This window comes from Amblyraja radiata, chromosome 21 (genome assembly GCF_010909765.2).
Source record: "Amblyraja radiata isolate CabotCenter1 chromosome 21, sAmbRad1.1.pri, whole genome shotgun sequence".
Lineage (NCBI taxonomy): Eukaryota > Metazoa > Chordata > Chondrichthyes > Rajiformes > Rajidae > Amblyraja > Amblyraja radiata.
In genome coordinates this window covers 23,463,793-23,490,591 of record NC_045976.1, presented here as the reverse complement: position 1 = coordinate 23,490,591, position 26,799 = coordinate 23,463,793, and the positions used below count along the sequence as shown (strand labels likewise).

General features: G+C 41.8%; 1 protein-coding gene across 1 annotated transcript in view; it reads right to left on the bottom strand.

Annotated features, from left to right (window-relative positions):
* Positions 1-664: 664 nt before the first annotated feature.
* Positions 665-26,799, bottom strand: part of creld2 (cysteine rich with EGF like domains 2) — a 31,964-nt gene continuing 5,829 nt past the window's right edge. The window contains exons 4-10 of the mRNA XM_033039773.1: positions 25,170-25,261; positions 21,642-21,818; positions 14,967-15,077; positions 10,107-10,190; positions 9,202-9,297; positions 4,799-4,939; positions 665-2,967 (exon numbers count right to left, since the gene is read on the bottom strand). Of these exons, the coding sequence (XP_032895664.1) occupies positions 2,891-2,967; positions 4,799-4,939; positions 9,202-9,297; positions 10,107-10,190; positions 14,967-15,077; positions 21,642-21,818; positions 25,170-25,261 (778 nt within the window). The 3' untranslated portion in view covers positions 665-2,890. The remainder of the gene's footprint in view (positions 2,968-4,798; positions 4,940-9,201; positions 9,298-10,106; positions 10,191-14,966; positions 15,078-21,641; positions 21,819-25,169; positions 25,262-26,799) is intronic.

Sequence of the window (26,799 nt, the reverse complement as noted above, 5' to 3'; positions counted from 1 at the left end):
TACATGGCCAATTTGGATATCTTATCTTCAGAAAAGTTTTGGTGGTTGGTCAGCCGTCATTTTCTATGAACTTACAAAAATGGTTTTTGCAGATAGATGTTTAATGTTTTTGTGATAAACAATTAACTAACTTTATCAAAAGTTGATGTGACACTGATTGTTTCAAAAAAGGTGATAAAGCCATTCCATAGAACCAATATAGTGATTCTGTTTTAGTCCCTTGGGTTGCTTTGCAGGAAACATGAAATCCAATTAAAAAACAGTGGGACATTGTAAATCCTGCTAAAATAATTTGTTGTATCCGATATAATTGGAAGCAGAGATGTGTCCATGTGTCATAGCAACCCCTCTTTTCCTACCTACAGATGGATCCTGCAAGATCTTTGCCATGGCAACGGGGCCCCATTACGAGGTTCACCATAAATATAACTGGATTTTTGACTGTACTCGAGACTGTGAAGGTTGAATTGATTTTACATGTAATTTGAGATATCAGCTGCACATTTACAGTAACCCAAGAACCTACACGGATATAGATCTAAAAGTCAGAGGACAGAAGTTAAATAAGGAACTGGATCTAACTATTACTTCTTCTGCAAAATTCAATAGGATGCAAAGGTTTTATGTTCCTATTGGGAGTCGCATTGTCTGGGTTTTAAAAAAAAATATTCCCACCAAAAATCAATATCAACAGAACATACAACCATAACCAACAACTGGGTGGAGAAGTTACTTCTGCCTGACCTCTCGTCACCAGACCACTTAGCTGGTTATAGTGCCATCTGTCGAAGAGCCTCAAGAGAGTAGGACTTGCATTGTTATTGCCAGATTACATTTCAGCATTCTGCTTTTATTATTAATATTCAGTTTTTTTAAACCAGCCTCAAATAGAATATTTGCATCAAAATAGTCTACAGAGTACCTCCACTTCTGAATGAATTGAAGGATATTCTACCCGGTCATGACCAGCGTTAACGAGTTTTGCTTCAGATGCCTCATCATTAAATCGGGTAAATAAATTAGTGAAAAATACTTGTCGAAGGCGATGACTGCCCTAACTCAAGAAACTAGGAGTGAGCAGAATGCAATGTGCCTGCAAGCCAGTTGATGCACAAGGATAAATATGCCTTTGTCGGCTGCCACTGAACACAGGTATTTCAGTCCCAAGTCATGTTCAACTTTCACTTAAGTGGAACTGAATGCTGATAGGTGAGTAGCAAGTGTAATACTAGTCTTCACTGCCATTGATTTGAGATGGATTCGGACCTGCATATCATCGTAAAGCAACCACAAGATGGAGGTGAATATTTATGAACCACTGAAATTGAGGAGAGCGTTCCACAGTCCCTCTTCTTTGATGGTGACAAAGACTTTATAAGGTTGGAAAGGGTCACATATAGTGATTGGGACTATTCCTGCACCTTGTTGTCACACAACAACCATGCTCACTCAGCCTCCTCATGGGCAGAACCTGTGATTTGTGAAGCAGCACTTTGGCAGGAGGTGGTTAAAGCGGACTCTAGCAATGATTTGCCCTGCGGCAGATCTACCAGAGTCGGATTTGGCTCATTTATTTTAGGTCATCACAATTATATCTTGGTGGCTCTCAGAGATTTGTGGATGATCAAGTAATGGATTCACGACTGAAGCTTCTATTAATTTTTTTGTAAAGATTTGTTTCTGGAATACCATATGGCCCTTTGGCGAGCCAAAAGTGACAGCACTCACCTCCATCCAGGGACCCCAGCAGCCTTTACATGACAATTATTTGAGTGATCGTACTTCATACAGATTTCTAGTTGCTGGCATTCTGGCATCTTGGCATTCAAAAAAGAACCAAAAAGGCTCCCGTCTACACACTTGTGCTGCAGATTCATATATGTTGTATTCAGTGTTTCCACCAGGGAGCAAGATCACAAAACTGACAATTAATACAAACAATTCCAAATGGTCCATTTTCCTCATCAAAAGCAAGTGTTAGACCATAAGCCTTTAAAAATAGACTTTAGTTTACAAACTATGGCTGAAATGCAGGCAGCAAGGCAGAAAGTCCTCCCCTGTTGCATATAGTAGGCATACGATGGCCTTTCAACCCTGCTTCTGAAGCTGAGATTCATGGAAAGAATGTGAGAATGTCAACTTGAGCAGGCATACATTAATACTTTGGCCAATTATTGTGTACAGAGCTTGAAATTCTACTCGTCGTTCATGATTAAATTACACAGACTGTCTTATATGTGATGGAATTCTTTCTTTAACATCAATAAACTCTAATTGCAGGAAACTAGCTTGGTAACAATTATTGAGGGCAAGAAATACAGGAATGATGGTTAAATTAAATCAGGTATGTAATGTAGTACCAAAACCATTGTTTCTTATGTCATCAATAAAATTACTCTCCAAGAAATGAAATTTATAACAAAAATGGCAATTTAAATATTTCAGATACAGGGCTGTGTCGCTACATAAAGATTGTGCAATGTAAAAACAGACATCATTTCAGAGCATAGACACGAAGTGCTGGAGTAACTCAGCGAGCCAGACAGCATCTCTGGAGAATATGGAATAGGTGACATTACAGGTCAAGACCTTTGATCAGCCTGAGAGTCAGGGGAAAGAGGGGGAAATTACTAGCATCCGAGGCATTACAAATTGTTCCCATAAAAGAGAGAAAGAGTGAAGGTAAATATCCATGACATGTAGAAGTGAGTAGTTCGCATTTTTACCCAAGTTTAAAATAGAAAGGGGCCAGGAACTGATGGAGTTTCATGTAAACAAACCACAATGGCAACGTGTAACTGTGGAAACATCACTCCTGCATCTGAAAGGCGGTCCTTTTTCCAAAATATACGCAGATTTCTTGTACAAGAAAAATACATTAAATTGTGGGTCAAAGGTCTTCATGAAATGCATCATCTGCTAACATTTTAGGTTCAACATGCGTCTCTTCTGGCGTCTCCTCTTCAACTGCAGAAAACAGAAATTTAAAAGTTATCGAAAGCAATGCTCTTTATCAATCTATCTTATGACCTTAGCTGGAAACTGATACTTCTACAAAATCATTGAAGGACATTTTGACTTTTTTTTCTATGTTGCAGAACAGCAAATGCCAACTCAGCAGACTACTTTACCTTCGTCTCGATTTGATTTTAAAGTCAATAGAAATATGAAGTATTTTTCCTCAAAGGGAGGTTGCCTTTTAAGGCTAGTTGTAACTACAAAAAAGGTCATCATATCAGGTAGTTATAAAGATGGCACGGATGTGACGACTATCAGGTTACAGTCTTCTACACTTTCAGGACAATTGTGTGCAATCTGCTTGTTTTGTTCTGGCAGCATGCTGGGCCTTGGAATATTAACCAGCATACATTTTGTGTCAACAAGAGTTTTCACTCTACCAGTTGAATTAACTTTGTTAGTGCATATTCCCAATTCAATACCACTCTTGCCCAAATTCACCAATTTATTAATTTTTTTGGTTCTGGTTTAATTCCCGGGTCTGCCATTGTATTGACCTTCCAGCAGCAACCTCCTGGACAAACCCCATTCAGCTCCACAGCAGTAAGGCTCTGTGAGGCAGCTGAACCCACACAAAATTCACTACAGTCCACGCACACCATGGAGGAAAGGTGACATCCAGTTAAGCTGCACCTCAGCAGTCAAACAGAACTGTAGTTCACTCTAAACTACATAGACATGGGGGGCACGGTTTTATTATTTTGGTCTTTGCACTATTACTGTGTTTGTGTTTTATATACTGAACTTTTTGGTTGTGTATTATGGCCTTTACTGAGTACTAGGTTTAAATATCTGTTGTGCTGCTGCAAGTATGAATTTCATTGTTCCATTTTGGGACATATGACAATAAAACACTCTTGACTCTTGGCCTTCAACAGAAACATTCAAACGGCCATCGAAAGACAAATCAAGCTATGACAAAAAGGTATGTGGAAATACATGCGGGAAAAATTATATCCACGGGGGAACGATCTTATTTTTAAACTACAAAATGCCTGAGATACTTGAACAAGTTTGGCTGCAATGGAATAAATGAAGATGCACCAGTTTTTACACCAGTTGTCCGAGCTGACACTGGCTGTTCGTACAAGTGCTGAGGAAATCTTCCACCGAGGGAACTCATGGGGAGCTCAGCAGCAGAGCAACGTTACACAATCCCTGCCTCCGAGCATTCCTGGATATCCATGTTTGTGCACGTGGGTAGAGAAATCCCAAACATGCTGACAAATAGGCATAACAGTTCTTTGTAACATTGAGCACAGTTTTGTTTTATTCCCTTTCGATTTGTAATAAGAATTTTAGATTACTTTCCTATTAAAAATTGTATAAAATTCCCTCAGCAAAAAAAACTTGATTACAATCTCTCTCCCCATGGACAGTTTGATGCGAGTGTTAATCTCACTCAGCTGCCTGTGCATTATTGAAACATACAGACCAAGTGTACTATAAATAAATGGAGTACACATCAACAGGATCTGACACTGATGGGGTTCTGAATGCTAAATATAACGGTGGTCAACACCAGAATAGCTAAAAAATAAATTAAATCAGCCAATTATGTCCAATCATCTTAAAGTATATTTCAGGCTTGAAATCAGTAATATTGTAGCACATTAAGATTGCCAATATTTTTAAGTGTGATAAGGATCGTGTTGGCATTGTATAGTCTATGAAGTCCATTAGCTCTGTTTATTCTATTGAACAGCAAGCTCACATTACTTTCCAAGGTACGAACAAGACACCAGCTGATGCAAGCGGAATATAAAACTTATCAACATACCTGGTGTTTTTATTTCTACACAGATTCCATTGTGGTTTTCATGGCCCGCTGTGCAGACGCATGTAAAGCTGCCGTCAGTATTAACACAGTCTTCATTTTCACTTGTACACACTTTTTCAGACTGGCTGCATTCATTTATATCTAAACAGAAAGAATGGGGGGGGGGGGGGTGTGAAAACGACGACATAACATTTTATTTTTCTTCAAACTTCATTGGTTTATTTCCCTTTACTTAAAGCCCTGCACTAACTGGGGCCCCAAAGCCAAGCATGGTATCCTCTTTCCTGCTCAGTCCAGGGCTCTCACTTAACTTTTTTCCCCTGTTGCCAACCGGGCAACCTTGGCAGCTTTTTAGGTTGCTAAATGACAATTTAGGTAGTCATTTAAGATGGCTTGCATGACACGTGCGATAATGTGCTCGGACGAAGTGCGTAGTTACCAGTCGGAATTATGCTCAATGAAGCATTCACATATAATTTCTGCTTCAAATAAAGTCACAAACTAAACATATTCACCAATCAAGACATGATATAAACCACAATGACATGCAGCAAAATAATAATACAGTATCTCAACTCTTTTTACACATTGCAATTAATGCAATTTCTATTATCTCTTTCCACTTCCAAACAAAAATGTGGTTGGATTATTCAGCGTATGATCAATTTGTGTCAATAAATCCTGGACCATGATAACATATATGCTTAACCATGCACACTACAGATTGATGCAAGCATGTTTTCTGTGAAGGACCGAAAATTATCATGACATGGCCATAGCATGGGTCATTATTGCTTTTGGTACAGAAACACTCTCGCTTCCCACATAATTTATCCACAACAAAATATACAGGTTGCAAAGAATTTTCTAAAGGCATTTTATGAGAATAGCTGTTAAAACTGACTATAGAAGAGACTGGGAACAAGAACTAGCTATAAAAATTTCAAAAGAGAGCTGGGATAAACACTTACTATATGTGCATAAATGCTCGATCAATGTACGACATTCAATTTAAAACATTACATAGACTATATTATTCAAAAACTAAAATAAATAAACTTTTCCCCAATGTCTCACCCATTTGTGATAAATGTCAGTCACAAGAAGCTACCATAGCGCACTCTTTTGTTTTTTGTATAAAAATCCAAAAATTCTGGAACGAAATATTTGAAATCTTCACAAAATTAATTAAAATAAAACTTGTACCAAAAGCAGAATGGATCATTTTTGGAATATCAGAAGGTAACCCGAATTAAACGCGTTTCAAAAGAACTTACTTAATTACGGGCTAATAATGGGAAAAAAGCTTATACTCAAATTTTGGAAAAATGCTCCAATATCAACAATAAAAATGTGGATTTCAAACATGTTCCAAACACTACACTTGGAAGAGATGAGACTCCTCCTAGCAGGCAAAGCAGACCACTTCCAAAAGACGTGGTCTGCATTTATGGAACTATTACAAGCATAAGGTGCAATAGTAATTTAAAATATAAACGGTACCAGGATCTGGTAACGGGGGGTATAAAAAAATAAAATTAAAAAAAACAGTTGGTATATCCTTTTTTGCAGAGTTTTGTGTTATAATAGAGCGATTGTTTTTCCTTTTTGTTCTTTTCTTTCTAGGGTCTATTTTCTTTCTTTACTTCCTTCTCTAACTTCTTCCCTGAGGGGCTTTCTTCTCTCAACACTTTCCTGCACCTTCACGATTCTTGCTCATTTTCCTTACTTCTTTTATTTCTATCTTTTTTTAAAGCTCGAAAAACGAAGTGGTACAACAAATGTAATAAGATATATGTGATGTGTATTACTGTAATTTACTGTACTAATAAAAATAAAATAAATTTTTTTTTTTTTTAAACTGACTATACCCATCAGACAGGTTAAACATTACACTAACTAACAAGAGATAGCCAAAGGACATAAATGCAGCAAATGTTCTTTTGGTAATATGTTTAAAGGTGTCAAAACGCCACATTACCGGACATTCAGAATAGATGTATGTGTTGTGAACAGCAATGAAGATACCCAGTTTGTAAGCACCAAATTTAAAAATAATTGTTGATAAATGCTTTTTCCATCATTCCCACTTCAGAATTAACATTAAAATTTCAACTGAAATATCTCCTGACCAGATTTGTGATGTATATGACCAACCGTAGAAATAAAACCTGGATAAATCCAACGTGTAGTTGTGAATGTAGCTCAACAAAATAACAGTACTGATACTCCATATTAAGAGCATTGATTTGCCATTAAAATGAATTCTGTAATAACGTGTCAACGGCAGCAGTGACAATCGAACGCTGCGGTTTTAATGTTTCACGTGTTCACAATTTAATTAATCCATCCTTTTGGATTAAAACAAATAATAACATTGGGAATTAAAACATATTTGATTGCATTCCATTATTAAACATAGTCAATGTTCGCTCTGAAGACATTTCCAGCACAATAGGGTCAGGAGGGGGGGGGGGGGGGGATGTGAATCAGTGCAGGATGGATAGATGCCATTGGTGGGGGGGGGTGAGAAGGCAATCGGTGCGAAATGGATGAATTGAGGCAGGGGAATAAGTGCATGTTGGTTGGAGTAGGTAAAATTGTGAGAGGAGAGGGGATGACAGTGGGGTTGAATGGGGGAATCTGTGCAGGATGGATGGGGGGGGGGGGGTGCAGTGCAGGATGAAGGGGTGGTGCAGTGCAGGATGGATGGGAAGGGGGGGGTCAGGAAAGGATGAATTGGAGGACCAGTGTAGGATTGATGGGGAGTGGCAGGAGAATCAATGCGAGGTGGATAGGGAGATCAGTGCACGATGAATAGATTGGTGGGGGGGGGGGGGGGGAGCACACGGGATGTCAGTGAGGACTGAATAGAGGCAGGAATGGGGATCAGTGCAGGATGGAGAGGAGGGGTCTCAGGATAAGGGGGTGGAGGGGAAGAGAGAGAGAGCGAGAGAGCGAGAGAGAGCGAGAGAGAGCGAGAGAGAGCGAGAGATAGAGAGATAGAGAGATAGAGAGAGGAAGGGGCAGAGGAGGTGGGAAGGAAGGTCAGCGCTCCTCGGACAACACTGGCATCATCGCTGCCGTGGCTGTCCCAGTCCATCGCCAAGTGCCGCCGCCAAAGGGGGAGGCAGTTGGGATCTCCTCACCACTGCCTCCCCATCTCCGCCAGCCAACAGGAAGGTGCGGGGCTGAGCGGTGCAGATGCTTCAGACAGCAGAAAGGGGCCTCCCCCTGCCTCCCTCCCTCCTCCAGGCCTCGGCGTGCGAGAGGGTTTGTTTTGAAAGCGCCGTTGGCGGAGTGACAGGCAGCAGCCGCTATCAGGATGGGCAGGAGGAGGAGATGGAGCCGCCGCCGCTGCTGTGCGTGGCCAGTCATTCGCTCCAACCCTTCGTCACGCCACACTTTGCATCTTTCCCACGCATTACAGCCATCGCCGACACAAAACCTCACGTTCCTCTTCTCCAGAGATGCTGCCTGACCCGCTGAGTTACTCCAGTTTTTTTGCGTCTATCTTCGGTATAAACCAGTATCTACGTGCCAAGCCGGGCAAGATGACTCGCCGTTTAGGTTGCCCGGTGGCACTTTGGGTGGTCAGTGGCACCCGGGCAAACACTCATTTCGAGCCCTGCTCAGGTTTAATTTAGTTTAGTGATACAGTGCGGAAACAAGCCCGCACCGACCAGCGATCTCCACACACTAACACTATCCTACACACACAAGGGACAATTTACACATACAAAGTAGAACAATTAACCTACAAACCTGCACGTCTTTGCAGTGTGGGAGGAAACCAAGTATCTCGGGAAAAACCCACGCGGTCACGGGGAGAATGTACAAACTCCGTACAGACAGCACTCTTAGTCGGGATCGAACCTGGGTCTCTAGCGCTGCAAGGCAGCAACGCTACCGCTGCCCCACTGTGCCCACCATCAATGTCCACACCACCTGCTATTTTCTGTAGCCCGTACCACAACGCAGCATTGCTGTGAATCATCCAGCTCCAAACAGGTGCACTCAGTTATATCAAAGATTATATCTTGACAAAACTCGTTCGTTCAAAATGTTACTCATTCCCACGAGAAAGATAAAAATGTCAGATATTATAGGTCAGTGTAGTGCTGCACAATAGTGCAACCACCAACCATATATCAGGACTGCTAGTTAACTAACTACAACCTGATTACTGAGCTGAACAAACCATTTCAACATTCATGCTTTGTACTTTAATCTCTTTTTAAAATAATCATTGGAATATGGGTATAATAAAATGTAGTGATTATCAGTGTCCCGTGGTCATTGAAAATTAGACGTACAAAGTCCAGTTTCCTGTAACTTGGGAGTGCACAGTATGTTGTTTTAGTAAAATCACAAATTTCATTGGCCTTTAGTACATCACATACCTACACATTTCTGCTCTTCCATTGTGTATCCAGTGGTGCAGTTAATACATTTTTCTGGGCCTTCTCCACTACATGCATCACAAGCATCATGGCAAGCTGAAGAGTACAATTCAAAATTCAGATTCAAAATTAAACCAGCTAAAAATTATACCATAATATCAACATTATGTATACAATCCCTACTAGTGGATCTACTTGTTGTGGAGCCATTTTAAAATGCCTTTGCAAAACACAAATGATCATTATTTGCAAGTTTTAATTTTCCGCATTTGGCTTTAATGACTGTTTCTTTCCACATTACAATGAAACCCAGCTGACCAATTTATCTATGCGTGCGCCAAGAGAGTAATGATAATTCAGAAGACTACAGATCATCAAGAGTCTATTCCTGTGCTTTGGAACCAGATTTATTTGACCTGCTATTCTTGGGTCATATGAGGTCCCAAGTCTTAGCCATTCGACTCCCCCGACTGCGGGAGAAAAAAAAAAGAGACTTTATTGCCTTCTATCACAGTGAGGAATGTGGAATCCACTGTTTTGAATGCTTATGTTAACTTTTATGTAGTTGTGTGTCTTGTTGCTTTTTTTTTTAATATGGCTGAATGGTAATACGAATATCACTGTACCTTAATTGGTACACGTGACAATAAAAGACCTTTGAAACCTTTGATCCTTAAATTCAGACATTTGTTCATCATTGCATTCTGCGGTTAACCATATCCTTTTAATTTGTGGGACTGAATGATTGGAGTCAGTTTCAATACTGGGGGGGAGTGCAGGATGAAGCAGATAAAGTACCAGCAGCTTTCAGCACTGGAGCCAAAATGTAGTGCAAGTTATTACAGCAGAAGTAAACACAAACTCTACATATTCCATGCTTGTTGTATCAAAATAAATAGATTTACCTTCACAGGAAAAGGATCCTTCTGTGTTTGAACAATACTCATGTTGTTTACATGGCAAGATATCTGCTGCACATTCATCAACATCTGCACACAAAAGGAAACATTAAGATGTACGATAGATGTCATAATAATTGAACATCAACAAAAAACTGCAGAGGCTAGAAATCAGAAATAAAAACCTGATGTCGGTGGATCAAGCAACATCTGCTGTGAGAGAAGCAAGTAATATCTCAGGGTAATGACATTTCTTCAGAATTAAGAATATTTTAAAAAGGGCCAAATTTAAGCGTGTGGAGGACGGTGAGGTGGATTGAATAGAGGGAATGTCTGTGATAGCATGTGCCTCACAAATTGGTTTTGACTAGGGGAAGACACTGAAAACTTTTCAAAATGGAGGAGAAGTAAACAGAAGGGCAGATAGAGAAGAAAATCCAGGTACTGGAAAATGAAAAGAGGTTTATCAAACTGTCACATCACAGCTGGCCTGAGTTCAAAAACTGCAAAGGCTGGATAACTAAAATAAAAACAGATTATGCTGGAAGCCTTCAGTAGACCATGCACAGAAAGAGAAACAGGGCCAATGACTCAGATCTATGACCAGCCAACCTGAAATTACAGCCCTGAAGCAGACTGGGTGGCTGCTTTGTAAAACACTCCATAATACAGCCCATAATTCAGGACTTTGTTTAAATCTCTTCTGTTTTCCTCTTTATTCAAACCTTTTCCATTTAGATCAGCTGGTATTCATGAGAACGTATGAAGATTATACCAGAATATCAAACTTATGCATACAATTCCTCATAGTGGATCTACTTGTAGTGAAGCCATTTAAAAATGCCTTTGCAAAACACCAGTTGTCATTATCTGCAAGTTTTTACTTTCTTCATTTGGCTTTAACGACTATGTGGGGTGGGAGATTGCAGCCTTCCCTGTTTCGACGAATGCAATCAACCCGGCGTGCACAATCAAATAAGATCAAATAGAACAAGCTGTCCTACAACTTTAGGCTGTGCACGCCATTCGCAAGAAGAGAAGAACGACTATGTTTTTTCCATATTACAATGAAATCCAACCCAACCCTTCAGAACGTCTCCTACAAACATCACCAAATCTGAGTCATTGTCACACTTAGGTGATTTTTCAGGCGACTGCCGGTGACTGTTAAATTGCCGGCAGTTTCCCGAAAAACCAGCAACTGGAACAGCGACTGTCAGAGTGGAACACACACACATTGCTTCCTTCACCAGGCCGTTATGTAGGCCGGTTATATAGCACAGTGTATTGCAAGTCCTTTAAAAGATGGGGGGGAGAGAGGGTAGAAAGGGGAGAGATGGAGGAGAAGGAGTGGAGACAACTTTTAAGACGCCAGAGATACATGGCTGTGAAGCTCAGCAGACATTAACATTACTGGCCGATTATCCTTGGTTCTGAAAACTACGGTCAGCACCGGCTACAACCTACGAGAACCCAAGAGAACCTTCGACCACCTGGCAATCCACTCGGACCTCCAGGCGACCCACCTACGGCACCAGAATTCTCGCTACTCTCCATGGCGGCTCCATTCTAGACGCCGCTAATTTTTCAAAGTTGAAAAATTTGTGGCGATCATAATGAGGCCGCGACTAGTTCCCAGAATGCGGAACTCCTCACGACCACGAAGGCGACTCTCCAGCAACCACCTGCGAACATGTGGCGATTGTATAGTCTCCTGCAGTCGCCTAAGTGGGACAGGCCCTTTAGTCGTCTTTATACTTCATCCAATGAGACATTGCTCTCCCCATTCTTTCCCCTTCTCTCCAAGTTTAAATGCAAACATTTCTAAACCTTTTCCATTCTGAAGAAAGCACTTAATCATTAACTTTGTTTTTCTCTCCACTATGATCTTTTAAAGATCATAGACCAGAGTAATGTTGAAAACATTGAAAATGTAGAACTTGACGGAATAATCCACAGTGGGTAAAAGCTCACCTTTCAATTTTACACCCACTACTCCCTACTTAAATGCATTAGACTCAAATTGTGTGTGCTCAAGGATGAACGCATCTCACTTTAAATAACATGGGTGGAATTAAAATATTTAATTATTAAACCAAGTAGAATTTTGGTTTTCTCTATGGCTGTGTGGAGCAGTGAAGAGTAAGCAGTATTTCACCATTGACCTAAATTTCAAACTTCATATGATTTCAATGCTGGTTATTACCATTGTTTCAGTATTGTTATTCTCCAATATTGCACACAAAAAAATTGTAATTAAAAAAAAGGCTGTTGCATGTAAAGGTAGGACTGGCAAACCAGGCAAAAACCATGAACACATTGCTGAATATAATCATCATATGGAGCATGTGGAGAGAGTGTATATGTTGAGTGGTTGGTGCTCAGCAAAGGATCAGCTGTTGAATTAATGTTTGTAACCCAAATACAGAATATACAGAACAGCTGCAAGCATACTGCTCAATAAAAGCAGCACTAAACAAACGGAATGTGGCAAGATATTTACACTAACTACACATTTAAACAGATACAAGGGGCGAGTATGATTAATGGGGATATTTATTTCTTTGTAGTTTTAATAGTCAACTGACAATAGTCAGAAGCCACCTCCTGGTCCAGAAAACAAAATGGAAGGTAGGAGACTGCTTCCAGAAAGTGATAAACATGGCTGTTCAGAGCCCGTTAATTAACTGCTTGAAGCTGAATGGATTGTCTTATCATAAGCAATCCTCATCAAATAAGGTCTCAACGGCTTTGATTTCTCACTAATTAGATTCTTGATTATTACAGGTATCAAAAGGTTATGGAGAGAATGGGGTTAGGAAGGAGAGATAGATCAGCCAGGATAGAATGGCAGAGTAGTCTTGATGGGTCGAATGGCCTAATTCTACTCCTATTCCTTATGACCTAAAGGTCCTGAAGAATAAACATTCAGACAGCCTCCCATCAAAGACCAATTAGAAGATGAGAGCTAGATAAGTTTCAGATATTTATACACAGGGAAGGTTAAGTGATGCACAAGGTACTAAATTAAAATCTTTAAATGTTGGTTACAATGACTGAAGGTTCAGCTGATAGCTTTGAAGGTCTTGGAAACAATGCTTGCCTCAATCAAATAAATGGAAAATCTGGACAAAAAGCAATTTGGAAGCAACCATAGAAAGAGCACAGTGTAATAATACTTCCATTCAAAGACCTTTTTTTATCAAAAATGGAAAAGTGAAAGAAAAAAGTTGGTTGCACTGGGAAGGATTGAAAGGACAAAGGAAATATTTCCAATAAGTTAAAACCACAATCATAGGATGTTTACAAAGCAGTCCAGTTAATAGATCCATGAGGATGTTAGAGAAAGGTTAAAATATATATATAAATATATTTTATAAAATATAATATATAAAATATATATAAAAGTTGTGAACCTTTGGTTTTATTTTTCTGAAATAGATTTGACCCATCTTTCAGAGCTTTACAGGTCCCTTTGCTTGTTCCCTCCCCTCCCTTCTTTAACTAGCTTCATTAATTAACCAGATTGTCCAGTAAATAGTCAGGCACTATGCAAATCTTAGCTTTACTCTTTCAGAGATATTCCCTTTGTTCTACCATAAATAAAAATGCTGGATAAACCCAGCGGGTGAGGCAGCATCTATGAAAAAGGGTCTCAACCCGAAACGTCACCTAATTCCTTAGCTCCATAAATGCTGCCTCACCCGCTGAGTTTCTCCAACATTTTTATCTACCTTCGATTTTTCCAGCATCTGCAGTTCCTTCTTTAACCCATTTTTCTACCCATCACTCCTCCATCTTTAAAAAAAATTAAAACCAATATTGTTTTATTTCCACTTTTCCAATTCAGATGAAGCGATTTACCGATGGAAAATTGGGCAGAGTGTTCAAACTCATCACACCAGTCCTGGGCTTTGATGACGAAGAGGGTTCCACGGACGAGAGGTTGTGTGAATCGTTCGCGGGCTGGTCTGAGTTTTCCCTCCGGGCTACCAACTCACCTCCTCTCCCTTTCATGTGAAGGGTCTTCAAACTATTGCATTGACTCTCCACAGATGCTGCCTTGCCTACTCCTTGTCTCCATCATTCTCCAATTTTATTTTAAAATTTTCAGCATCTGCAGATTTTATTTGATTTTTCAATAGCCACAATGTAAATACTTCAATAACTTTTGAATTATTGTGCAATTGGCAATTGCTACATTAAGTGATACAAAAGTTCAAGGTAACTGCATTGCAAGTACTTTATCTTATCACAACAATGATCATTACCTGTATTCATGTTTTTGAGCTAATGGGACAGGATTTAGTATTTAATGCAGTTCTACAGCCATCTGCTGGCAAGGAAATGGTAATGCAACTATTTCCAACAAGTTTACACATACAACTATAGGAAAAGACACAGTGCTGGAATAACTCAACAAGGCAGGCAGCATCTCTGGAGGACATGGATAGGTGACCCTTCAGACACTCCTTCAGGCAGTTACGTATATTTCCAGCACTTCAAAGTAAATGGGGGCCATCGATTCAGATACAAATCAATCATAATACTCCAGGCCCTTGTTAATGGTTAAACTATTGGGAGCAGGAGTTGAAGGGTGAAAAGAAGAGACACTTTATGGACAATTTCACGGAAAGTCGAAGTGTGAACCATTTTTTAGACTGCAGAAACCTATGGAACCAATCAGTAGCAAGAAAGTAGTGTGTTTGAATATTCCTGCTACTCTTTGAATTTACAAATACACTCGAGAGCAAAACAAGCTGCAGCAAAAGCATTGAAGGATCTCAACTGCCTGTAATCCGCAAATACTGTACTTAAACATATGAATAGATAGAGAAGTGCACCACAAAGTAACACAGTGCTTACCTACACAGATGAACTTGTCCTCACTGGTGATAGTTTGTACCCAGCCACTTGCACATTCACTGCAGTTGTGATTCGATGGTCCAGTGCACAGCTTACAGGCAGGGTGACAGGCTGTGCAGGGCAAAATAAATATGATACATAATTGACTGCAAGTCCATTCACTCTTTGGGGAAGAACAACTTGCTACTGTGACACCTCTCTCAATTATCTTGTTAGTATGGAACTGCAAAATTGTAGCGCATTAAAAGACTTTTTGTACCATATCTTCATCCAAAGCTTTCTATTCTAATCTCTGTCCTTGGCTTTCCCTTGCATGCAATCTCAACATCTAATTTATGGCAATGCTTTTTGAGATTGCATATTTCTGCATCACAACAAGCCTCCACTTCTAGCTACACTCCTTAGTTTACGACTGATTTCCTGACAATACTTTGTATTTATCTTCTTACCAATTTTCAGAACTTTGAAAGCTTCCATATCTACTCAACTATCACAGTGACACAGCTCTCATTGTTCAAGCCTTGTTTATAAATGTAATGTTTCATTCCTGGCATCATACGAGCAAAAGAAAAGGCCCTTGTGGCAGCTCCCTCATTCAATAGGACCAGAGTCAATCTAGTGCCTCAAGGCTACTTTGCTTTCCAATAAGCTAGTTCGGTATTCCGAAAAATGCAAGAAATCATGGGATTTGTCAAAGGTCGAACGCTATAAATAAAAACCGAATGAAGTGCTGTAGTTTCAGTGAGTGTAGTTTGGGTCAATTTTTTTGTCTTTCTTCAGTGGGGGGGGGGGGGGGGAAGGGGAGGAGAGAGACCGAGACGAGATCCGCAAGCGCTGCCGATCCGCCACTGGACCCCCCCCCCCACTCGAATGTATCATCCCCGCCTGGGGGGTGGCAGGAGATGTCCAGACCGACGGGACACCGGCCCCCAGCCAGCGCCAACTCCAGCCCTACCCCACTCCAACTCCAGAGGAACCAGATGGGCCGCTACAGTGACAAGTGCCAATTCGCCCACGTCTCAGCCGCTACCCCAAGTACTAGCCGCACCTTGCACACCACCAACTTCTGCCCCTACGGTACCCGCTGCCAGTTCATCCACAACCCCGAGGAGTGAGGGCCACGGCCTCGCCTGCGCCAGCCTGGGCTCGGCCTCTTCCGGCCCGGCGCTCGACTGTGCCACGCCACGGGCTACCGACAGCCCCGACCTGGAGTTAGAGCTGACCCGGACTCTGGGCTTGGGGCTGGGCAAAGTAGGGGGAGGAGTTTGCTGCTGCCGCCAGCACCACCATCACCAACAGCACGAGCAGCTCCAGCGGGCGCCCGGCCTTCCCATGACCGGCAGGAGCCCATCTGCAGACTCTCTTCAACCAGGATCACTCCAGTTGCAGCGGATCCGAGTCGCCCATCTTCGAGAAGGGCCGGCGGCTGCCCATCTTCAGCAGGATCTCGATGTCGGACTGAGGGGAGGGGGGGGGGGGGGGGGTGGAGGAGGAGGGCTGCCGGCCAACCAGGCAGGATAGGCAGAGCCGAGCTGGAGCCAGCGGCTGCAAGTCCGGGGCCGCCCCGTTAAACCAGGGCCACCACGGACAGGGATGGGACACCAGGGAGGGGACGGGGACGGCCCAACAGCAATTCAACAGCATTCCCAGCGACGGAGAGCCAACCCCAACCTGACTACGGACGAAATGCAAGCCTGCACACAATGCAGCAGCACCACCGCAGTCAAGACTGTTTTATAGCTTTTGACCTATGACCTGGGCATGCGCATCTGAATACCGAACTCGCTTATTCACATATTATCTGGTTTCCTTTGTGTCCCAAATTCTATTCATCTCAGGCTTGATGATATTGTATGATTGCGAAGACAATTTTTAGGAGTGGAAATCCTCAAGAGTTACAACACTGCATAAAGAAATGTCAATAAATTAATTTAAAAAAAAGACATTTGGGCAGATCCCAAATGAAAAAGTTTTTGGGAGATGGACCTAATGCAAGCAAATGGGATTAGTGCAGATGGGCATCATCATCAGCTTGGATGAGGTTGGATGTATTTCCAAGCAGTAAGATTTTAATATTCACAAGTTCACAAGTTATAGGAGTAGAATTAGGCCATTCTGCCCATCGAGTATTATCTATTGAGTCTACTCCGCCATTCAATCATGGCTGTTCTCTGCCACCTAATCCCATTTTCCTGTCTTCTCCCTATAACCCTTGACATACGTTCTAATCAAGAACTTGTCTATCTCTGCCTTAAAAATATACACTGACTTGGCCTCCGCAGCCCTCTATGGCAATGAGTTCCACAGAATAACTACAACTAAAGAAGTTCCTCCTCACCTTTTCAAAAGAGCGCCCAATAATTCTGAGGCTATGGCCTCTGGTCCTAGACTCTCTCACCAGTGAAAACATCCTTTCCACATCCACTCTATCTATGCCTTTCATTTATCTTTAAGTTTCAAATGAGGTCCCCCCTCAAAGTTCTAAACTCCAGCGAGTATGATGATGCCCATCTACACTATATGGTATAAGGGTAAATTGTCCATAGTGTGTGTAGGATAGTGTTAATATGCAGGGATTGCTGGTCGGTGCGGAATCGGAAGGCCGAACGGTCTGTTTCCGCGCTGTATCTGTAAACTAAAATCACCCCAAGTGTGTCGAGAACATTAGGTACATGTAGTTTTGTTTTTTTTAGTATCGAGATACAGCGCGGAAACAGGCCCTTCGGTCCACCGGGTCCGCGCCGACCAGCGATCCCCGCACATTAACACTATCCGACACCCACTACGGATAATTTTTATATTTACCAAGCCAATTAACCTACAAACCTGTCCACCTTTGGAATGTGGGAGGAAACCAAAGATCTTGGAGAAAACCCATGCAGATCACGGGGAGAACATACAAACTCCGTACAGACAGCACCCGTAGACAATAGATGCAGGAGTCGGCCATTCGAGCCAGCACAGCCATTCAATGTGATCATGGCTGATCATCAACAATCAGTACCCTGTTCCTGCCTTCTCCCCATATCCCCCGACTCCACTATCTTTAAGAGCCCTATCTGGCTCTGTCTTGAAAGTATCCAGAGAATCGGGCTCCACCGCCCTCTGAAGCAGAGAATTCCACAGACTCAGTGTGAAAAAGTGTTTCCTCATCTCTGTTCTAAATGACTTACCCATTATTCCTAATCTGTGGTCCCTGGTTCTGGACTCCCCCAACATCGGGCACATGTTTCCTGCCTTTAGCGTGCCCAAACCTTTAATAATCTTATGTGATTCAATAAGATCCCCCCTCATCCTTCTAAATTCCAGAGCATACAAGCCCAGCTGCACCATTCTCTCAGCATACGACAGCCCCGCCACCTGGGAATTAACCTTGTGAAACTACGCTGCACTCCCTCAATAGCAAAAATGTCCTTCCTCAAATTTGGAGACCAAAACTGCACACAATACTCCAGGTGTGGTCTCACTAGGGCCCTGAACAACTGCAGAAGGACCTCTTTGCTCCCAAACTCAACCCTTGTTATGAAGGCCAACATGTCATTCGCTTTCTTCATTGCCTGCTGTACCTGCATGCGTACTCTCGTAGAAACATCGAAACATAGAAAATAGATGCAGGAGTAGGCCATTCTGCCCTTCGAGCTTGCACCGCCATTCAATATGATCATGGCTGATCATCCAACTCAGTATACTGTACCTGCTTTCTCTCCATACCCCCTGATCCCTTTAGCCACAAGGGCCACATCTAACTCCCTCTTAAATATAGCCAATGAACTGGCCTCAACTACATTCTGTGGCAGAGAATTCCAGAGATTCACGACTCTGTGTAAAAAATGTTTTTCTCATCTCAGTCCTAAAAGATTTCCCCTTTATCCTTAAACTGTGACCCCTTGTTCTGGACTTCCCCTACATCGGGAACAATCTTCCTGCATCTAGCCTGTCCAACCCCTTACGAATTTTGTAAGTTTCTATAAGATCCCCCCTCAATCTTCTAAATTCTAGCGAGTACAAGCCGAGTCTATCCAGTCTTTCTTCATATGAAAGTCCTGACATCCTAGGAATCAGTCTGGTGAACCTTCTCTGTACTCCCTCAATGGCAAGAATGTCCTTCCTCAGATTAGACCAAAAATGTACGCAATACTCCAGGTGTGGTCTCACCAAGACCCTGTACAACTGCAGTAGAACCTCCCTGCTCCTATACTCAAATCCTTTTGCTATGAATGCTAACATACCATTCACTTTCTTCACTGCCTGCTGCACCTGCATGCCTACTTTCAATGTCTGCTCCTGCATGCCTACTTTCGTTGACTGATGAACAAGGACTCCCAGATCCTGTTGTACTTCCCCTTTTCCTAACTTGACACCATTTAGATAATAATCTGCCTTCCTGTTTTTGCTACCAAAGTGGATAACCTCACATGTATCCACACTAAACTGCATCTGCCATGCATCTGCCCACTAACCCAATCTGTCCAAGTTACCCTGCATGCTCATAGCATCCTCCTCACAGTTCCCACTGCCACCCAGCTTTGTGTCATCTGCAAATTTGCTAAAGTTATTTTGAATCCCTTCATCCAAATCATTGCTGAGCCTTGCGGTACCCCACTAGTCACTGCCTGCCATTCTGAAAGGTACCCGTTAATCCCTACTCTTTGTTCCCTGTCTTCCAACCAATTTTCTATCCATGTCAGCACTCTACCCCCAATACCATGTACCCTAATTTTGCCCACTAATCTCCAATGTGGGACCTTATCAAATGCTTTCTGAAAGTCCAGGTACATTACATCCACTGGCTCTCCCTTGTCCATTTTCCTAGTTACATCCTCAAAAAATTCAAGAAGATTAATCTAGCATGATTTCCCCTTTGTAAATCCATGCTGACTCGGACCGATCCTGTTACTGCTATCCAAATGTGCCGCTATTTCATCTTTTATCATTGACTCCAGCATCTTTCCCACCACCGATGTCAGGCTAACTGGTCCATCTCCTGCCTTTATTAAAAAGTGGGAAAACATTAGCTACCCTCCAATCCACAGGAACTGATCCTGAATCTATAAGAACATTTGAGAAATGATTACCAATGCGTCCACAATTTCTAGAGCCATTTCCTTAAGTACCCTGGGATACAGACTATCAGGCCCTGGGGATTTATCAGGCTTTAGTCTCATCAGTCTACCCAACACCATTTCCTGCCTATTATGGATTTCCTTCAGTTCCTCCGTCACCCCCGATCCTCTGGCCACTAGTACATCAGGAAGATTGTTTGTGTCCTCCTTAGTGAAGATGGATCCAAAGTACCTGTTCAACTCATCTGCCATTTCCTTGTTCCCCATAATAAATTTACCCTTTTCAGTCTTCAAGGGTCCAACTTTGGTCTTAACTATTTTTCTTCTTCTTCACATACCTAAAGAAGCTTTTACTATCCTCCTTTATATTCTTGGCAGGCTTACCTTCGTACCTCATCTTTTCTCCCTGTATTGCCTTTTTAGTTATCTTCTGTTGCTCTTGAAACGTTCCCCAATCCTCTGGCTTCCCGCTCATCTTTGCTACGTTGTACTTCTCTTTTATTTTTATACTGTCCCTGACTTCCCTTGTCAGCCACGGTCACCCCTTAATCCCCTTGGAATCTTTCTTCCTCTTTGGAATGAACTGATCCTGTACCTGTATTATTCCCAGAAATACCTGCCATTGTTGTTCCACTGTCATCCCTGCTATGGTATCTTTCCAGTCAACTTTGGCCAGCTCCTCCCTCACGGCTCCATAGTCCCCTTTGCTCAACTGTAATACTGACATCTCCGATTTACCCTTCTCCCTCTCAAATTGTAGATTAAAACTTATCATATTATGGTTACTCCTCCTAATGGCTCCTTAACCTCAAGTTCCCTTATCAAATCCAGTTCATTACACAACACTAAATCCAAAATTGCCTTCTCCCTGGTAGGCTCCAGTACAAGCTGCTCTAAGAATCACCTGTAGTCAGGATCGAACCCAGGTCTCCGGCGCTGCACTCTACCGCTGCGCCACTGTGTACCGCCGCCTGGAATTATTTTTTGCATTTCACTACACCATTTTTTTAAATGCAGCTTTAAATTGAGCTTCAATAGAAGTATTTCCTTCTTAAATAATATTAATGGTTTTCCCCTCTGAGAGTAGCATGGATTCTCAATACGTTTTGTTTGCTTTAAATGCATAATTATTGGTTAATATTCCCACAAGGTATTCAGTTTAAATCATTTTGAGCTATTTTGAATCAACCAGACCATCTCAATAAATTAATTGATCTTGATTCCATTTCTACATTAACCTTACTTCATCGTGATGCAGTGTGGAAACAGCCCCTTTGTCCCATACCAGCCAACAATGTCCCAGCTACACTAGTCCCACCTGCCTGCGCATGGTCCGTATCCCCCCAAACCTGTCCTATCCATGTACCTGTCTAACTGTTTCTTAAAACGTTGGGATAGTCCCAGCCTCAACTACCTCATCTGGCAGCATGTTCCACACATCCACCACCCGTTGTGTGAAAAAGTTACCCCTCAGATTCCTATTAAACATTCCTATTTACTATGCATTTTCTGTGTTTATCTACATATCAACAGATAACTATTTTTTGCTGTCATTGGTGTAATCATTTGCAGTGCAGGAAAGAGAATTATATTTTTAAGCGAAGAACTTTACCTGTGCAGAGTGAATGAGTTTCATTCTGGAATGTACTGTAGTAGCCATCAGCACAGTCCAGACATTCTTCTCCCTTGTATTCCTTCGTGCAGCTGCACGAACCATCACCTGTCCGTGTCCCATCACCGTTGCAAGTCCCATGCCCACTGCAGGGCCTGTCCACTCCACCAGGACAGCCTGAAATTACACACCATCATTTGGAACAAACTCTCACTTGGACAATATAATCACTGGACATATCTGTCCAACATTTTAACCTTCGCCAAAGAGTCATAATGGGGTATCCACCAAAAGTGTACGATTGATTAATTCACCATGGTGCCAATTATTTACATGAGCTCACACAGGATAAGTGGTCAAGGATACGATTGTGGAAGATGTGATAATCAACACACTTTAATCACCACCAAATGCACATATGTGATGCAGCATATATTAAGTAACCTGAAGGAATTACTCAGTTACCGGCATTCACACTAAAGCCAACTAACAGGACTCTGTTTCAACGCACAAGAGAATGCTTGTGATTTATTATTTGTACTAATGACCTTGAAGACTGGCCAGTTTGCCAGTGTCATGAAAATAGCTGGAAGGACATGTTACAATGGGGATATTAGGACACTACAATAGATATCGTCCAGCGAGTGGGTAAAAACTTGGCAGGTAATATTTAAGTTGGAGAGTGCAAGGTTGTGCTCTTGGGCGAAGGGGGATACAGAAATGTACTACAATCAAAAGGGAGCAAAATGCAAGGTGTTCTTGTGCATGAATCACAAAGTAAAAAGCATTCAGGTGTACAACTGGCTGGGAAGCCAAATGGCATGTTGACCTTAATTGCAAGAGGATTGGTGTTTAGAAATAGAGAAGGATTGCTGCAATTGTGCAGTTATTGGTGGAGCCACATCTGCAGTATAGTGCACAGTTCTGGAGTTTTATTAGAGGAAGGATATATCAACCTCTGGTCAATGGTCGATGAGTGCATGGAGGACCATCGTGAGGGGGGGAGGGGAAGAACAATGAAGGACCTGGCATGAGGAAGGTGGGCGGAGATCATTGGACAATGTGGTGGGGGGGGGGGGGGGGCAGTTTGTATACATAGAATCAGGAGATGTACAGTCATTATGGATAGAACTGAGAAATTGTAAGGGTAAAAAGATGCTATTGGGAGTTATCTACAGGGCCCCATACATTAGCCTGGATATAGGGTGCAAGTTGAATCCAGAGTTAAAATTGGCAGGTACACAAAAATGCTGGAGAAACTCAGCGGGTGCAGCAGCATCTATGGAGCGAAGGAAATAGGCAACGTTTCGGGCCGAAACCCTTCTTCAGACTGATAAACTTCAGCAAAGGTAATGCTCCGGTTGTTATGGGAGATTTCATCATGCAGGTAGACTTGGAAAACCCAAGAAAGGGAGTTTGTGGAGTGCCTCCGAGATGGATTCTTAGAACAACGTACTGGAGCCTACCAGGGAGAAGGCAATTCTGGATTTAGTGTTATGTAATGAACCAGATTCTGTAAGGGAACCTTAAGGTAAAGGAGCCATTAGGAGGTAGTGACCACAATATGATGTTTTAATCTACAATTTGAGAGGGAGAAGGGAAAATCAGAAGTGTCAGTATTACATTTGAACAAAGGGGACTATTAAGCCATGAGGAAGGAGCTGGCCAAAGTTGACTGGAAAGATACCCTAGCAGGAATGACAGTGGAACAACAATGGCAGGTATTTCTGGGAATAATACAGAAGGTGCAGGGCCTTCTGCAGTTGTACAGGGCCCTAGTGAGACCACACCTGGAGTATTTTGTGCAGTTTTGGTCTCTAAATTTGAGGAAGAACATTCTTGCTATTGAGGGAGTGCAGCGTAGGTTCACAAGGTTAATTCCCGGGATGGCGGGACTGTCATATGTTGATAGAATGGAGCGGCTGGGCTTGTATACTCTGGAATTTAGAAGGATGAGAGGGCATCTTATTGAAACATATAAGATTAGTAAGAAATTGGACACACTAGAGGCAGGAAAAATGTTCCCGATGTTAGGAGAGTCCAGAACCAGGGCCCATAGTTTAAGAATAATGAGTAGGCCATTTAGAACGGAGATAAGGAAAAACCTTTTCAACCAGAGAGTTGTAAATCTGTGGATGCTTTCAAGAGTTAGATAGAGCTCTTAAAGATAGCAGAGTCAGAGGCAGGAACAGGGTATTGATTGTGGATGATCAGCCATGATCACATTAAATGGCAGTGCTGCTTGAGGGGCCGAATGGCCTACTCCTGCACCTATTGTGTATTACAGTGTGTATGCAAGCAAAGTATTTCACTGTGCCTAGTCACATGTGACAATAAAGTATTCCTTCCTAGTGTCAATGGGGGCAAATCAAAAAGCAAATCACCGGGCCAATTCCTGAGGCAAGAGGAATATCCTATCACACGTGGCTAAAAAATTACATTTATGCTTGTTGGGAGTTCAGGTGAATGACAGAGCAGGGAAACACAGCAAACCCACCATCCTAGTGACCAATCTGGTGAATCTTTTACATTCTCTCTGCAATGAGCATGACATTTTTTGTTGGACGAGACATATATATTTGTAGTCATACATCATGACTCATCTCCTCAAATCCTCTCTCAGAACATAGGTCAACCTACCTTTTACCTTCCTAACTCCTGCTGCATCTCCCCGTTAGCTTTCAGTGACCAGTGTACAAGGATATCTAGGTTCTTTTGAATATCAACGTTTACTCAGTCTGCCATCATTAAAAGAAAAACTCAGCATTTCTATTTTGTGCACCCTATTAGATTATCTCACAATGGTCCACATTTTGCTCCATAAGCAAAGTTCTTGTTCACTCACACACAAAAAACAGGTGTAGGAGTAGGCCAATCAGCCCCCCAAGCCTGTTCCGTTATTCAGTAAGATTATGATTGATCCCAACTTAGCCTCAATATCACTTTCCCATGCTCTCTCTCCATACTCTAGATTCCCCTGTTATCTGACAAAATCTGCTTTAAATATATTCAGGTACCTCATTTCCACTGATCCCAGAGGAAAGTGACTTCACAACTTTGAGAAAAGATAGCCCTCATCATTCATGGATTGTCAAATTATGTTTGCAAGTTCACTAGGAACTATTTTTACTAGGGAAAACATCCTCTCAGCACCACCTGGTCTATTCTCCTAGAATCTTTTAGGTTTCAATAAGATCACTCGTCTACATCCTTTTGAAACCTCTTTATATCGTTTCCATCCCCATTTACAGTGTCACCCAGTTTTGTATCATCAACGTGGAAATGATCACCTCAGTCAAACTACTGACACAAATTGTGAATAGCTGGACCAAAACATTGATCACTACTAACACTGATAAACACGGTTATTAAACCAGGTGACCTCTTAACTACATACAAGCAAGAGATTGGAACATGCAAATCAAAAACCACAAAATAAATCTTGTGCCAATATGCAAAACATGCACTTAAAAAAAAAAAAAAATGTTTAGACTGTAGCCAATGATAGATACCACCTTCATTACATACCAACACAGTCTACACCAAAGCTCCCAGCGGGGCAGCAAACTGTAATTGTGTCCACACAGAACCAGTGGAAGAAATCAGAATGATCTTTCTGCCTACGATGAAAAAGAGTGCTTTAAATGTATGAGTGGATCTAAATTTGTCTGAAATATAAACCAATCATATTGACAAACATCAGACCGCAGGAATCCTTTGGCATAAAGTGACAATTAAATTTGTTCCAAAAAGTGTTCCATCTATTCTGCTCTTTCCCAAAAGGGCTGCAAATGTTTCCATTTCAACAGCAAGCACAATTCCCTTGTGAAAATTGCTTCATGTCCCCTCCTCTCTTCGTCCTCTGTTGCCCACAACAGCAAGTGCAAAAAGATACTTACAATAATCACTGGCCTTTCACGGATAAAAATGAGCAAGAATGAGCTGAAGGCTAGCCAGCAATTGCAAGTGGGCAGGTTAGCATATCCGTGATTTCTGTGCCTGCGTATGGCAATGCAGAAATTAGGAATGACCTCAGGCTTGATGCCAGCACTCTCAATGTCTCGCTCCACTTCTAGAATGGGGCAGCTGACCTGGACTGGAAAGCGCAGATCATGGTTTCATGAATTTTGATCCTTGGAAACATTTGGAAAAAAAGTAAAAGGCATTTTTGATTGCAGCGTGACCATGGGGAGTTGGAGGGAAGTTTAGGGCGAGGCCTCAAAATCTGACACAGATCACGTCACTGCCCATGAGTGCTGTGCTTCATGAAACAGCTGCAACCATGAGGTTCTGAACTAGACTCATGGTGTTGTAAAGGGGAAGTGCAGTCAAAGGATAGCACAGGATGGGTGACCAGATCGAGCATTCACACACAAGTTTGTAACTCTCATGAATCCCATCAATAGAACAAAACACTATTCTGAACTAGATCTGGACAAATAAATGACTAAATAAATAACTGTGCTATATTTAATACAACTTTTAAAATTCTATTTATTTAGTGACATTGGTCTGGCAGAATGAATTTGCTTTTGAACTGGGTATGCAACATCTAATATGGTGATACATATATGATCTGGCCGAGTTTGAACATGGATAAAATGCTACAAATCTAAACATTGCTCATAGGAATTTGAAGATTTAATAATGTCTTGAACTCTCAGAAGTGGGAGAGTTCAGAACCACAAAGGATGGCATAGGCAAATTGGATTAAAATGTAACCAATAATAAAAGGACAAATATTAGCTGGAAATAAAGATTGGCACCACATGCATGTTGCAATGCTCTGACAATCAGCTCAGGAGATGACATTGTTCATTTCTCTTAAACTGCACGATTTCAATCATTCCTTCACTCAAGGGTTAAAACAGAAGAATCACGACAGAATCCAAACTAGAAGTGTTGCTCCTGTATAATAGTAAACAATTCTGGCTGAGACATGGCTATGAAAGAAGACAGGCGGAGACCAGGTCAAATCAATTGCAGCTTGAAGGAATATATTGGAGAGCAAGCTTATTTTGTACATGATTCACAGATGCTAGAATGCATTTTTCGATATTTTATAATTAGGACGAATTGGATATCGAGATGAAGAGTGGACAAAACATAGAGGCACAATTGTATAGAGGGCAAGGCAGAAAGGAGAGAAAATAAGGGG